Source organism: Leishmania mexicana, chromosome 22 (genome assembly GCF_000234665.1).
Source record: "Leishmania mexicana MHOM/GT/2001/U1103 complete genome, chromosome 22".
NCBI lineage: Eukaryota > Euglenozoa > Kinetoplastea > Trypanosomatida > Trypanosomatidae > Leishmania > Leishmania mexicana.
This window is the reverse complement of record NC_018326.1, coordinates 590,859-605,074: the sequence shown is the minus strand read 5'-3', so window position 1 is coordinate 605,074 and position 14,216 is coordinate 590,859. Positions and strand designations below refer to the sequence as shown.

The window sequence follows — 14,216 nt, the reverse complement described above, 5'->3', positions numbered from 1 at the left end:
TCTGCCGCCCCGGTAGCCCCCACTGCCGCCTGTCTTTTCCGATAACTGGTCATTGATCCCTTGAGCAGCTAGATAGCCCTGTTGACTGTGATCCCCGCGCCTGCGATACTGATCGCCTTTGTATTGTCCACCGGGATGCATTCGTAGTCGATGGGCGTATGATGAGAAAGAGACTGCTGCGCGAAAAAGAAAAAAAGAGTATGCAAATGTGGACGAGGGGCAAAGGGAAGATGGAAGAGCACCGCCGTTTCAGGAGAATAAGTCTCTCCATTTCTGCCCTCTCAAGACCTTTAGTTGTTGTTTCTAAGATCCAAAGACCTGAAACACGATTTTTTTTTCACAAAAGACTATTTACACCTGACATAGCAGTGACAAAGACTTGGATACACCAAGGAATAATCTGAGAAGCCAAAGCACCAAAGAACTCCATAAAAGAAAATATTCATGGAGTTTGGGACGATAATTTTGGGGGGACAAGTGTAATTACAAGTCATCGAAAATATCGTTCTCCTCATCAGAGTCACCACCTCTTGTTGTATCGAGGCCTCCCCTTTCCTCAAGACATGTGTGGCAAAACCCCGAAACACCCTCACGTAGCTCTCTGACCACGAAGCTGGCGGATCCAGTTCCAGTAATGTTGTCTGTGTACTTTGAAAACACAAGCTCTAGTGCTGCAACCTTGTCGTACATCCATCGACTCATGCCCACATCGATGGCAAGGACCTGCCCGTCACAATGCTGACCAATGTGACCCGATTCCTGTGCTGTGTGACCCACGACAACGCGCGTTGCGTTAAGCTGCTTTAGTGCCGCCCTCACATCCGAGCACTCGCCACTCATGCTTTCTATAATCATTTTCCTCGTCCATAGAGGGCCACTGCTCCCTAGGAGTGAATGTCGGAAGATGCCTTGACGCAAAGCCTCACGAACGTCTGTGTTGAGCGCCTCAACGTCCTTAATCTTCATACTTGTTTCGATACCGGCATGAACAAACAAGACCCCTTCATCCAGGTGTCCAGCCTTAAAATTATCTACAATGTACTGGCCAAACGCGCCTGTTGCTCTCATCCCTTCTGCTCGAAGTGCTTTGCTCAGAAAGCCACCATAGTTGTTCTTGTTGACGTAATGATAATGTCCTTGAATATTCAAAAGCTCATGATTCCCGATGAGTAGCACAACCTCGTCTTGCGAGCCGGATTGCGCTGTCTGCTCCTGAAGAGAGATGGCAATGTTCAGAACCTGCAAGTCCTGCTCCCCACGATCTATTAAATCACCAACTTGAACAAGGGTCGTTCTCACAGCAGTCCCGTTTGTTGGACTCATGGAGTATTTCCAGCGCGGTGGATTATCGAGCACCCCTGATGCCCCCGTCACGCTGTCCTCAATCAGATTAGCTATACGAAGAATTCTCAGAAAATTATCAGCATCGCCGTGAACATCGCCAACTGCAATGATCCGGTGAACCTCCACCAGCTTCCTCTCGCAGTGAGCGGGGCACGAAAGGAGAAGCAAATAAAATGACAAGAGCAAACCCCCATACCAACATCCTATCCGAAGAGCGCAAACCTTCATTTTCTGTATGCTGCCACCCTCTGTATTGTCGTCGGCTCTTCTGTACCTGTAACAGTAGCGCAAGAGTAGCAAGAGAAAGGGTAAGCGAAAATTGTAGGCACTGGCTTTGGATTTGCACCATAAGAATATCAGAGAAGACTTTTAAGCTGTGCCGAATGTGGTCTTGTGTTCTGACTAAACAGCACCAAAACTGTATTAAAAAGAACTTCGCATCCCCGTCGCTTATACTCCTCTGTGAAGCAGAGGCATTCCAGCATAGCAAGTAAAACGCAGGTACACTGTTAGTACTTCCGCGCTACAGCTGAACGCAGTGAGTTTCCCAATTGTGCGAGCATGAAAAGATAATTGTCGAAGGTGCGTCATACTATCCAAAGGCACCGTGTAGTTCGGCCCAGCACAAGTTCCTTTTGAGCTAATGGTACCCACGGTAAAAACGACCAACGTGACGCTTGTTAAAGAATCAAGGTTTTTTTAAGATTTAGAGTCTGTAAGAACAGCTAGGATCTTTCGCAAGGAAGGAAAAAGCCATTCCAGTTGCAGTGGTCGATTGTTTTCGCGACATGAGCACTTCACCTCGCGTATTATAAATCCCACCTATCATCCTAACGACCCCCACTCACGGTATGGCCTTTGCGTTTCTTAACCCCACATCAACTGAATCTATGACGCTGAAAACCATCACAGGCAGTCTCACTTCCGCGTGATCGCTCCATATGTGCTACAGCATCAGATCTCCGACAAAGATCATCAGGAAAAGCGTGTAAACCATCAATGAACATACGACACCCTCTCGCCACTATGCCTCCATTTCAGATCTTAAACAAAACTCCTTTGAGATGTACTCTTTCCCTTTCAGGTCAGCAGCCACAGTTCTCGTACAGAATGCAAGCTTCGCAATGCGTAAAAGGGCTAACAATCCACTGCCGTCAGACGTGAGCGAGCTTTGACGGCTCCGAGAACATCTTTCTCTCCGTTTCCTTGCATCAAACGGAATACCACTAACTCACCCTCCAATCAAACAGCATCAACAAAAGCCAGCTTGGACGGTGCTGAGCCCCCTGACCCCGAGACAGGCTTCCCAGTAGTCGCATTTCCTCAGCATGTCTGACACCCCCCTCTCCCCATGATAAGTGCAGGAACTAGACTCCCTTGCCTCAGGTTATACTGCACATCCCCACACCAATGACAAGCATTGCCGAAACGAACCACCGCAAGGTATAGACACACCTGTCAAAGAAGCGTTGGCGTTTCAAAAGCATTACGCCAACAGTTGGAAGTACACAGGCGTCCCGGGAGGCTTTTCATGCAACCCATCCCACCCCTCGCCGTTCGCACCTCGGTTCAATCAGCTACGATCAACAAATACTAAAATGAAGGCTTCGGGAAGTTGCCTTTCCCGCCCGCCCCCCCCCCCTCCTCAGAACTGTTCTTTTCCCTGGGGCTGCCCCCCACGGCAAGCGGCCAGGCAGGCGACAAACCCCCGCCAGCCAAGCCCCAAACCGCCCCGATTACCAAACAGACCCGCGAATCCCACCCCGCCATCGCGAAGAAGCGAGGAGACACGAACCCCAACGCCTTTGCGACCCCGACGGCAAAAAACAACCCCAAAGCGCCCGCAGCCGACAAGGAAAATTTGACGCCGAGAGCAACAGATACCACCACCGAAAAAGGCGGCGGGCGTGACAAAACCACAAACCGAACGTTCCAGACGCCGAAACCGACGTGATCAAAAGAAGGCCTTTGGAATTTACTCCCCCCCTCAAACCCCCTTTAGGTAAACAACAAAGGCCCGGCCATAAAAAAAAAGATCACGCCTCCCAACCCACCACCCACAGCAGCCCCGATTATGGGCAGGCACGGGCTAAGCACACCAACGAGGCACTTGGTGCAGCAGAAACGAGACAACCCAACCGCCACCCCGGCGCCAAAGGAACCCCAACGTACCATCACGGACCCCCCCCCAGAATTAAGAAAAACGCCGAGAAACCCCACTATTTTCCAAACGCCGAGACCCACCCCCACGCTTTCCAAACCGTTACACACACCTAAACCCGAACAGCCCACCAGCTAAGTTCACCACCACCCCGGCCCGGCCACCCGCCAGGTTCAACACACGAGCGCGCCGGACCCTCGGCACACGGCCGAGGAGCGCAGCAAAACGTTTACCACCCTGGCGTTCCCACTCTCTCCGCCGCGCTGTGCGGGTGAAAGGACACATCGCGCCCCACCACGCCAGAACGCCCGCTGGCGCCCGGCGCCAGCCGCCCAAACGATCATTTTGCCGAGGACCGCGCCCCATCTTGAAGGCGGGCCCCCTCGCAAAGCGGCGCCGCGCCGCCCAGGCCCCAAGGCTGGCGGCGCCTTCACTGCCCCCGCGGCAACCCCTGGCCCTGTAGACAATATTCCCACCATGGTGATGCAAAAAGGTGTAGCTTTGGGCCGAGCCGCGTCTGAATGATCACGGGTTTTGATAACGATTACCTTTTCCTTAATTTTCCTTATTTTTCCTTCATGGGTGCCTTGGGCAATGATTTGGACCCCGCCACATGCCGAAAAGATATCGCCCACGAGAGCACCCCACCATTTCGGCGGTGCCGGCGGGCGGGGGGAAAGCCGCGATAACGGGCCCCCGGGGCGCCTCCCCCCCCAACAAACCGCCACCCCCCCCCCCCCAGAAAAAAGGAGAAACCCTGGATTTTTCAAATCCCACCATCCCAAAAAAGAGGCGCCGGCCCCGGGAAATCCCATCGGCCACAACCCCCCCCCCACCAAAGAGGCGCCCCAACACCCGTTGGAAAAGCCGCAGCGACCCCACCCCCTGCGTTTCACGCGCGCCCAGAAAAGGATCGTTGGCCCCTCCCCCTGGCGAGAACCCGCCGCGAAAACGCAGCACTGGTGACAATGTTGAAAGCATATAACAGCACCCTGGGCCCGGGTTTCCGGGCATGGTGGGCAAGGGCTTTGGAAAGCGGCTACCCCCAAGCGGCCCGCCACTCTTTGAACGCAAAACAATTGAAAGCACGACATGTTTTCACAGGGCTATCTCTTTAAAGGGAAATTCTGGGACAGACAGGAGGGAAGTTTTTTTTTCACCCCAAACAGGCCGCGGTTATCGCGCGAACCCCCAAAATGCAGCGAGCAAGGACGAGGCGGGGGAAGCCGGCGTGCCGGCCACCGGTCTCGCGATGCCTCCGCCGCAAGGGCGGTTGTCTTTCCCCAGCCCCCCCCCCCCCAAGCGCCCACACAAAGGGGAAGGTTTTTTCATTCTGGTAAAGGGGTCGCGTACGGCGGATCGCTCCACGAAACACGCCCGGCAGCATTTTGCAAAAATGCGGGCGCTGGCGCCTTCCAGGCCATCCCCATCCGCACACCTCCCATCCCCCCCCCCCTTTGGTCTGATTCGGCGTTTTCGTCCCCACAAAACCTTTGGGGGGCCGAGGGGGTGGGGAGGGCAAAAAGAGACGCAAACCCGGGGGGTTTCCCCCATGCGGCAAAAAGCCGTTCCCACGGCCGATCGCCTATGCAACGGGAAAACGGGGGTACAGTAACCACGGCCACCAATGCAAAAAAAAAAACTAAAAAAACACCACGCTTCCGTTTCCCCGCTGCCAAACCGGCGGTTGCTGCTTTCCCATTCTGTGCCAGGCCCCCCGCGCCAGATCAAAATACCGGCGGTCAATTGGAACCAATTTACACAGCCGCTTTGCAAAAGCTGGGGCTTTTTGGGCCCGTGCGACCCCCTTTCCCCGCCCATAAGCGACGATAGTCGAAGGCCCGCTGGCGGCCCGGCACCGGCGCCTCCTAACGCGCAAAAAAGTAAAAAAGAACCCCGGCCGCCAAAACCGGCGACCCTGCTTTCCCCGAAAACTTTTCTATTCTTCAGGAGTGAAAATTTTCCTTCGTGCGCTATGCGACCGTCGGGGCCACATTCGCCAACCCAAACTGGGTGGCCCCATATCCCCCCGCCACTGCCGAACCACATTCTGGTGGCGACAGGGCCAGGTACCTGCGACGCGGGGGGGTGGGGGCGATGTGTGGTCCGGGTGGCGCCCGGCGCCGCTGGGGCGGCGGTGGGGGGCCCGCGTTGCGCCCCCGGGCCCCGTTATCGCGGGGCGTGCCCGGGTGGCCGCCTCGGCGTTGTCGCCCCGCGTGTAAAAGGCTGCTTTTCTCCACCCACCAGAGGCCGCGACGAGCCTGGCAAAGCGGAGCCGGGCTTCGAGTTCATTGGAAAAAGCGCGCCCCGGAAGCAACGAAAAAGAGTGTTTTTTTGAGCGTTCTAGATATGACCTTTCCCTGTTTCTTCAGATATGCCGGGATTTGCCACCCCGACCAAAGGTTTTAGGCGAGAACTCTGAAGAACACTTCGGCTCACCGAAGTGTCGTCGAAGAAGTTGTTGGGAACCTTTTCTGAACGGGATTGGTTGGCAGCATGGTTGGATTTATATCGGGGCACAGGATGCTTGGCCAAAAACGAAGATTTTTTCTGGTCTCCTACTGTCGGGGTGTAAGGGCCAGGAAAAGGGAGGGATCGGAGAGAAAATCACCACATGATTACTAGCGTTAGCCCTTTTTTTGGATAGCAAACTCGTGAAAGAATGGTTCTTGGGAAAGTTCCCCGCGACCATTTTGGTCATTGGAAAAGCACGAAGGAGCGCCCGAAAACACAGGCTCGTTGCAGAAGCCTTTCGGCGCGACTGGCGGGGTGCTCGCTCTTACCCTCTGGGATATTCATCCGCAGATCGTCTTTGTCACGGTTTGATTTGAAGAGGAACTGTGGTGCACAAGGTGGGGGGAATTAAAAGCTGGCGGTTGGCGGCCAGGGGGGGGGGCTCGCTTTGGCGCCATTCGGGGGGGGGGCTCCCGCCATCACCACCTTCCTTCCATTCCCCAAAGCCGGAGCCGGCCCGAGGACTTTCCAAATAATTCCCCCCACGCGCCCCCACCCGCGTACCAGGCGCCGCCCTTTTTCCATTCTGGAACCGACCGCCCATTCTCTCCCCGTCGTAGTCCCGGAGAACAGGCCTTTCCGTAGGCGTTTTTTTTTTCGACCAGTGCGACCGGAACCCTTAGCCACTCCGCCTTCGGGCCTCGGCGGGTGGAGTAAAGCAGCCTTTTACACGCGGGGCGACAACGCCGACGCAGCCACCTGGGCACGGTCCCCCCCCGCACCCAGCCCGCCACCCCACCGCAGCCCACCCCGACACCGCGCCATCCAGGACCGAACCGCCGGCGCCAGGAACCACAAATCGTCTTCACCCCCCCCACGTCGTAGGTACCTGGCCCTGTCGCCGCCAGAAAGTGGTTCGGCAGTGGCAGGGGGGTATGGGGCTGGTTGGCTCCCTCGCGAGGCGGGTGCGGGGCCCTGTGAAGCCACGGGTTGGGGTGTCCCCGTTCTTCGGGGAGGGCCCGCATTGTTTTTTTTTTGAGAAATGGAATAGTGGACTACTGCGGTGATTCACGGGTGTGGCGCAGTAGCGGTGGCGAAGGAAGGTATGTGAATGGTAAAGATGCTGAGGTGGCTGAAGAAGTCGCGAATTGCAGATGGGGACTTTTGGCAGTGAATGCGGGGTACGTCCCATCAGGTAACTGACGAGCCTTTGACGGACAAGTGGTGAACGACGGTGATAGGAGAATCGAAGGGTTGGTGGAAGTAAGTAGAGAGTTGTTTTGAGAAAATAATGAACTGCGTCGTTTATTATGATGGCTTGTGTTGTTCACGGTCAATTCAGAGTATATGAGTGGAGGAATTATGAGTCGATTCTCGCTCACTATTGAGGAAAGGACTATGGGGCAATCTGGGCAAATCACCAATGATACAGCTTCTTGTGCCTCTGTTTCTTTCATATTCAGGCCAACACAGAAGAGTAAGCATTTACTGACGCCTTTCTTCTCTGTTTTCCTAAATCTGACGCATATCTTTCATGGACATACATATACTAGAAGTTGCGGGGATTTTGTGCGATGCTGCGACGCTACACAATGATGTCGGGGGCTCGGGCTGGCTTGGGCGCCCTGTATAGGAACCTCATCGGTAGTACGGCAGAGCTGGCAGCACGGAGCGAGCACAGGCGACATAGAAAGCTATATCAGCTGACGATGCGTGAGGAACATGAGGAAGGGATTCGCGATTTTCTTCCACCTCGGCCGCTTGTTCCAGTTGGGTGGAGGATGGAGCACGCATCTGGATCAAACCGTTTTGATTTATTCAAAAATGTTGAAATTCGTCATTGCGGAGCTGAGGAGCTACATGTAATCACTTTGATGGAAACGAAACAGTACGAGGGAACGTATCGAATGGACAACGGTGAGCGTGAAGAGCAAGAGTACCTCAACTTTGGCTTGTTTATGCGCAAAAAAAGGTATCCGGCAGGAGGACTTGAGTTTAGTCTCACTTCGATCGACCTGGAGCTCGTGATGGATGCACTTACAATTCATCCTTCAGAAGAGGCGTTTGAGAGCGCAAAGGCGTGCTACGGGCACAATGCTGCTTCTGGGGTAAAAAAGGATATGTACGGATCCTCTGGTGACGCACACCGCCGGTGTGCTTCCAAATATAGAGGGCCAATGCTTAGTGAGCTTGATGACGACCTTTCCGACGAAATTCTCGACTACCTAGATGAGCGTGGAGTAAACAATGCCTTTGCCGAGTTTGTCATGGCTCAAGCCTTCTTTTTTGAGCAGGAGGAGTATATCAACTGGCTACGACTCCTGAGGAAGTTCTCTGATTAGCGAAGCGCTTCTTTCATGTGACCACAGAGGACTCTCTCTTTTCATCCATGGCACTTTTGGGCCTTTCACATTGCACTAGAAGCTGAAAAGTGCTTCCTATGGATGACCATGCACCAACAGGCACGATGCATGTACTCATTCCACATATGCGTGTCTTCAGCCGCTTCATCGTCTGGATTTGGATCGGAGTTCTTGTTTACTTCTCTCTTCACCTAGAGACTTCCGTACCCAACGCGCGCTCTGCTCAAGCGAGGAGGTCATTGCCTTTATTCCAGGGTTTTCTGCACCATCATCACTCCTTTTCCTATTCATCTCGCCTGTTTTACGCGGTAAGTCACTCGTTGCAGAAGAATGCTACGCCGGCAATGCGTCGCTCGCAGCTACCAGCGTGGCAGCTGGGCTCCTGGGTCCAAGCACCAGAAGCACATGTCACTGAATCCCACCATGTATCTTTATCGCTTTGCCGGTCCACATGGGCCAGGGCCTTACGTCATGAAGTACTGGTGGACACTGGGGTGCTTTCCCACAGGGATCGAGCGACCGTTTCGCCTTCCTGAATTTTTAGCTTCATATCAGCAACAACACGTCCCTATCGAAGTTGAAGAGTGGCTGCAGTGCTTTGTCAAGAATCCATACGAGGAGTTGAAAGATGCGACGTCCAGCCTTCTCAAATGTCTCGAAGAAGTTCCTACCAGAGAAAATACAAGGGGATACCGGAGCATTGAAAGTGGAGTCTCAAGCTTTGCTGCACCGTTGGCCCAATTCGAAAGGCAGCTGAATGTTCGTGTACCGTTTCTTGCAGTGCGTGCAGCACTCGGGTCACCCGCATTGCGTGAGCGCTTGAAAGATGACTTGTTCGAGTACAACGAGTCACTGAGCGCGTGTGGCAGCACTCCACACCGGCGATTGGCGCGCTCGGCTTTCGATGAGCCGCTGACACTTCCTGGCGGCATCAGCAACTCTGATGACAGTGAGAATCTGCGAGGACAGATTTCTGTGCCGATGAGGGAAGGTATTGGCTCATATGCTTCGCCGAACCCTAGGACTTCCGACGATGAAAAAAAACTGATTCGATTGCTGACCACGTTTTCGGAAGGCTGTGCTTTGAAAGAGGACTACGAAAGTGCCTTCTCTCTCCTTTCTAGCTCTTTGAACTTTTCTCATGATGACGACATAGACGCCGTTGTGCATTCGAATGCATCAGCCGCTGCTATCCTTAGCGGTCTTTACAAAGAGGCGGAGTTTCACGGAAGACAAGCTGCTCTCTTGGAACCACAGGCGATGCTGAGTACAAAAAGTGGTGGCCGTGGATATGTCTTGTGGGCGATCGCAACTGCTTATCAGGAGGACTTTGATCGTGGCAGCAGAATAGTTGAAAAAGGTCTGGAGGTGTTTCCTGACAGTGCTGATTTAAAGTCAATACGGGAAAAACTTGCGGGCGCTGTGGCTGCCGCTTCATCAGCTTCACCTTTGAGGACCAGGATGATCCGTTCGAAGGGGCAGCAGACGCGGGCGCTGTTACACGGGAGCGGACGGTCTTTCGACAACGAGTTTGACTGGGTTGTTTTCAAGAACAAGCTGTACCCCAGTAAGATGAATCCTTCGTCGAACGAAATGGGATCCGTTTTCAGGCGTGTGGGTGATTTTGGTGGTCACGTTTCGACTTCTCGCTCACTAGAGCCTCTTTAACTCTTCTGGGTCATTGCAGCACACTGTTAACTCGAAATGAGTCGCAGGAAACCGGAAGAAAACCTAGGGTGCCATTTTCCCTTCCAGTCCCTTTCAGGGACTAGCCAACACCGTTTTCTTTTGTTGGCCACCCTGTTATTTACGGGGTAAGGGTGAGGTGGAAGTCGCTGGCGTGTTGCAGTTTCCGCCTTTGCAGTCCGTCTCCTACTATTTTTTATATTGGAAGGATATCGATGACAAGGTACTGTCGTTTCGTCTCACAGGATGATGCCTATTTATGACTGGCAGTCTACTCTTTTTGTAACCCACCCCTTTTTTTTGCTCTTGTGGCCTATAACACAATAATAGGAGTTTTTGCTTGAACAAACCCAAAAGGAAAAGGATCTCATCTAGGGACATCATTCGGTTTCGCACTTGCTTTCTTGCCTCTTCTCATTGCCAACAACGATGCTGATCTCTACGAGGGATGCTTTTGAGAAGCGCCGCATCACCCGCGAGGATGGCATAGATGTGTTGCCTCGTCAAATGATCACAGTGGCCGCTCTCGAGGCTGGCTACTGCCTGAGGTCGCCCACGGTTGGCGAGGCGGTGAGCAAGACCACGTATCCTGGTCAGATGACTGCCTACGAGTTCACCGAGTTCTGCGAAGATAACAGGTCATCTCTCATGTCGGCTGAGGACATGGCGAAATGTGTTGTTGTGGTGGCCCCGGCGTGTATTATCACACGCAGGTCGCTGGAGGAAATCGTGACCAAGAGCAGCTTCAAGAAAGATGCCCTGTCCGAAGAGGAGGTGGACGCTCTCTTTAGCATCCTAGACGCTGAAAACAAGGGTGCTATCACTGACAGGGACTTCATGCGTGCTCTTTACGGTGAGACAGGTGTGCACTGCCTTGCGGCGCGCCGCAAGCTGGACGCACTGGAGGCTAAGCGTCGGGAGCAGGAGGCCCTCGACCAGGCAAGAGTGGAGGAGGAGGAGGAGAAGAAAGCCCCTTCCGAAAAGGAGACCCCCAAACCCCTGGAGAAGGAACAGAAGAAGAAGAAGGCTTCTGCATGCTGCTAACGTCGTCTCTTTATCGATCTGTACTCGCTTGCGGTGGGCGGTGGCATGACGAGCTCGAAGGGCCACCACCGTGATCGCGAGTTCATTCGAAGAGCAAGTGGTGGTGCGCTGCCTTTCTTGTATGCTGTTTGTGGAGTCTTTGATCAGCGCGGTTACAAACCAGGTGCAAAGCCGTACAATGTGGAGGAAAGTTGATGAGATTGCTGAAGGGTATCAACGTTCGAGGGTGCACCTTAGGTCGGGACAATAGCTTTCGAGAGAAACTACCGCCAATGCACACGCTAAAGAGGGTTATCGCTCGCGCTTCAGGTGTCGTGGTGTGGCATGGTGGTGTTTTTTTCCATCCCTTTATGTGTGAGTAGTAGATTAGGATTTGGACTGGAGTGTTTGCGCGTTCGTTCAAAGAAATGGGCGGCAGACAAGGACACACACACATATGCAAGAAAGCGCATCCGCAGCGGGCATGTACGGATTGGTTCATTTATGTACTCTCCTTTTTTTTTCTTTCTCGCTTTCTCACCGTATCTTGGCTCTTTTGTTTGTTCATCTAGCAAGGAGAGAGTGGTGTGTTACAGTCTTTTCTTTGAAAGAAGGGCAAAACAACAGAGGCAGGACGACCGAAAAAAAAGAAAAAAAGGTGATGTGGCGAGTTTGTATCTTTCTTTTTTTTCGTTTTCCTGTACGATTTTTTTTTGTCCTTCTTCACGGCCCTTGATGGTGCCGGCCACCTCAGCGTGGTATCAGGGTCCAGTGCGCATCCTCTGGGAGCGCCAAGAGCCTGCTCAGCCTGGCCTCGGGTACGGCTGCGGACTCTTGGTACCGGCGGACAGGTCTGGGCTGGCGCGGTGCCGAAGTGGCTTGCAGTGATGATCACGCTTGGACCAGCTCACTACGAATCGTGTCGGGGATTCAGCTAATGTACGCATCCGCCTACTGGTTTTCTGCTTTAACTGCGTTGCGGTGATGTGGAGTGTAAGCCTGGACCCACTCTGCACCGTATGCAGTCGAGGTGCAGTGGGGCTGAACGACGCTCAACGGTGTTGGTTGACCCGGTTCCTGGACATAGCCGCAGTGAGCAGCAGAGGTAGTTAGGCCGTGGTTGTATGCGCATATTAGGTGACGTGTTTGTGGCACAATGACATGTTGAAGAGGATCTTTTTTTTCCGCGGTGGTTCAAGGCTAAATGAGTAAGCGAAATAGATGGAATCACACCACCTCAACAGCATACGCACTCTCTTTGATGGGCTTGATTGAAGGCAACCACACCAAAATCAGATACAGGCAGAGGAGGGTGCGCCTCTCTTGTGGCGCGCTGTCAAGTTGCGGGTGACAAATGTGGCCCTCTCAACTGCCATTCCTTTGACAGGCCAAGAGTTTTGGCTTGAGGGTGCGCAAATAAGGCTGGTACTTCCGCTGTAGCGGTGGTGAAAAGGAAGCAGATGCTGATGGAGAGCAACCCCACCTGCTGCAGTGGGAGCCATGGGTCCTCCCTCTGCGGGTGATTCTCTAACAGTGGGAATCTCCTGGTTGGCTCACTACTCCTGCTGTTATGATGCCCTGGTTGTTTTTCCTCTTTTCCCGTTTGCCTGTCTTTGGATTAGCGCTGCTTGTTTTCATTAATCGAACAAGTGATATCTTCACCAAGTTCGGCGACGCGTCACACTTCACGTCACACCCATTTCAGCGGGGGAAGCCCTCGTCGCTTGCTCCCCGTGCTGTGTGCACCGGGAAAGGAAAAAAAGGGAAGAATTAGCAAACTTGAAGCATGTGGCGCTTCTCGCGTGTGGCGCTCCAGTCGAATCGCGCGGCGCTCTACATGCCGTACACCCCCATAGCGGATAACCCGGTGGTCTATTTTGACATCACCGCCGAAGGCGATGTGCTGGGGCGAGTGTCGGTGGAGCTGTTTAGGGACGTTGTGCCGAGAACAAGCGAGAACTTCCGCTCCCTGTGCACCGGCGAGCGCGGATATGGTCAGTGCTTGTTGTACTACAAGGGGACCCCGTTTCATCGCATTATTCCAGGGTTCGTCATGCAAGGCGGCGACATTCTCACCAAGGACGGCCGCAGCAATGTTAGCGTCTTTGGATATCCGTTTCCGGATGAGTCTTTTGAGGGAAAGGCCGGGAAGCACTTGCCTGGTACTGTCGGGATGGCGCACAGTGGGCCGAACCAAAACGGATCCCAGTTTTTCTTCAATCTGGGACGCAATGAGCAACTCGATCGAAAGTTTGTCGTTGTAGGGCAGGTGTTGGGGGGCTGGGAGATCGTCAACCAGGTAGTGAAACTGTGCGGCTCGCGCTGTGGGACTCCCGTGAGTCGTGCCTGGATCTCTGACTGCGGTCAGAGTGGTGGCTACATGGCGGAAGAGACACAGGAGGCTCTACAGGGCGAGCGCTCTCAGCATGTGATGCCAGGCAAGGAAGTTCTCGACTTACTTCAACCGCGGTACTAACCCCGAGGATGATGGAGGTGGCCGCGGGGCAGAGCTCTCATTATGTGTTGTGTGTGCCTAAGTGTTGGTGTACTGGTGCAGAGGGCGCTGACCCTGTTCACAATGAGGTCCGTAGAACGAAAGTTGGCGTTTAATCACTCTTCCAGGTTGCAGCGAAATCCAGGAGCCAGCGTCTGTAACGATCGAAAGCAAGGCGGCTTGCATGCACTCCGCAATGAGACCCAATCTCCCGCACCTGGTGCTCTAAGCGACTTGCAACCGAGGTGTGTGCAGGTTTGTGAAGCTCAATGTCTTCGGTCACACTCCTTTCTCCTGCATATTCTCTTTCCTCTTGCTCTCCCGTGCTCGATTGCGTACCCGCACACTTGCTTGCTTCTCCCTCGCAGCTCTTCTCGCTTCTTCTTTCCACCACCACCCCACTCTTTTGCCCTTTGCTGCTTTTCGCACTCTCGCGTTTTCCATCGGACCGCCGTCTGAAGCAAACGCGTCCGCTTCCTCCGCCCCGACGACGAAAGAAAACATCTCACCACACCTTTCCTCTTTGTGCTTTGCCTTTCCCTTGTTTCGGGGGATTGCGTTCCATCATTGTTCTTGTGCATCTAACGCCATCGGAAACCCCTTCTTCGGGGCAGTGCACCAACGAAAACGAAAAACAAAAAAAACACCCTGAAGCTACCAACTTGCCGATTCTCATTTTTCTCCTCTTCGG

The 14,216-nt window shown here is 53.6% G+C and overlaps 5 protein-coding genes across 5 annotated transcripts; 4 read left to right on the top strand and 1 right to left on the bottom strand.

Annotated features, from left to right (window-relative positions):
* Positions 1 to 483: 483 nt before the first annotated feature.
* Positions 484 to 1,572, bottom strand: LMXM_22_1490 (putative Serine-threonin protein phosphatase; the record flags this gene model as incomplete). Its single annotated transcript, XM_003875554.1, has 1 exon — positions 484 to 1,572. The coding sequence occupies one exon, from the start codon at positions 1,570 to 1,572 to the stop codon at positions 484 to 486; it is 1,089 nt and encodes a 362-aa protein (XP_003875603.1).
* A 5,979-nt stretch (positions 1,573 to 7,551) lies between these two features.
* Positions 7,552 to 8,301, top strand: LMXM_22_1480 (conserved hypothetical protein; the record flags this gene model as incomplete). The annotated part of the gene is made up of 1 exon (XM_003875553.1): positions 7,552 to 8,301. The coding sequence occupies one exon, from the start codon at positions 7,552 to 7,554 to the stop codon at positions 8,299 to 8,301; it is 750 nt and encodes a 249-aa protein (XP_003875602.1).
* Positions 8,302 to 8,652: 351 nt separating this feature from the next.
* LMXM_22_1470 (conserved hypothetical protein) lies at positions 8,653 to 9,990 on the top strand (the record flags this gene model as incomplete). The annotated part of the gene is made up of 1 exon (XM_003875552.1): positions 8,653 to 9,990. One exon carries the CDS (start codon positions 8,653 to 8,655, stop codon positions 9,988 to 9,990), a length of 1,338 nt encoding a protein of 445 aa, XP_003875601.1.
* Positions 9,991 to 10,437: 447 nt separating this feature from the next.
* LMXM_22_1460 (i/6 autoantigen-like protein) lies at positions 10,438 to 11,052 on the top strand (the record flags this gene model as incomplete). Its single annotated transcript, XM_003875551.1, has 1 exon — positions 10,438 to 11,052. The coding sequence occupies one exon, from the start codon at positions 10,438 to 10,440 to the stop codon at positions 11,050 to 11,052; it is 615 nt and encodes a 204-aa protein (XP_003875600.1).
* A 1,765-nt stretch (positions 11,053 to 12,817) lies between these two features.
* LMXM_22_1450 (putative cyclophilin) lies at positions 12,818 to 13,507 on the top strand (the record flags this gene model as incomplete). Its single annotated transcript, XM_003875550.1, has 1 exon — positions 12,818 to 13,507. One exon carries the CDS (start codon positions 12,818 to 12,820, stop codon positions 13,505 to 13,507), a length of 690 nt encoding a protein of 229 aa, XP_003875599.1.
* Between the last annotated feature and the right edge of the window lie 709 nt (positions 13,508 to 14,216).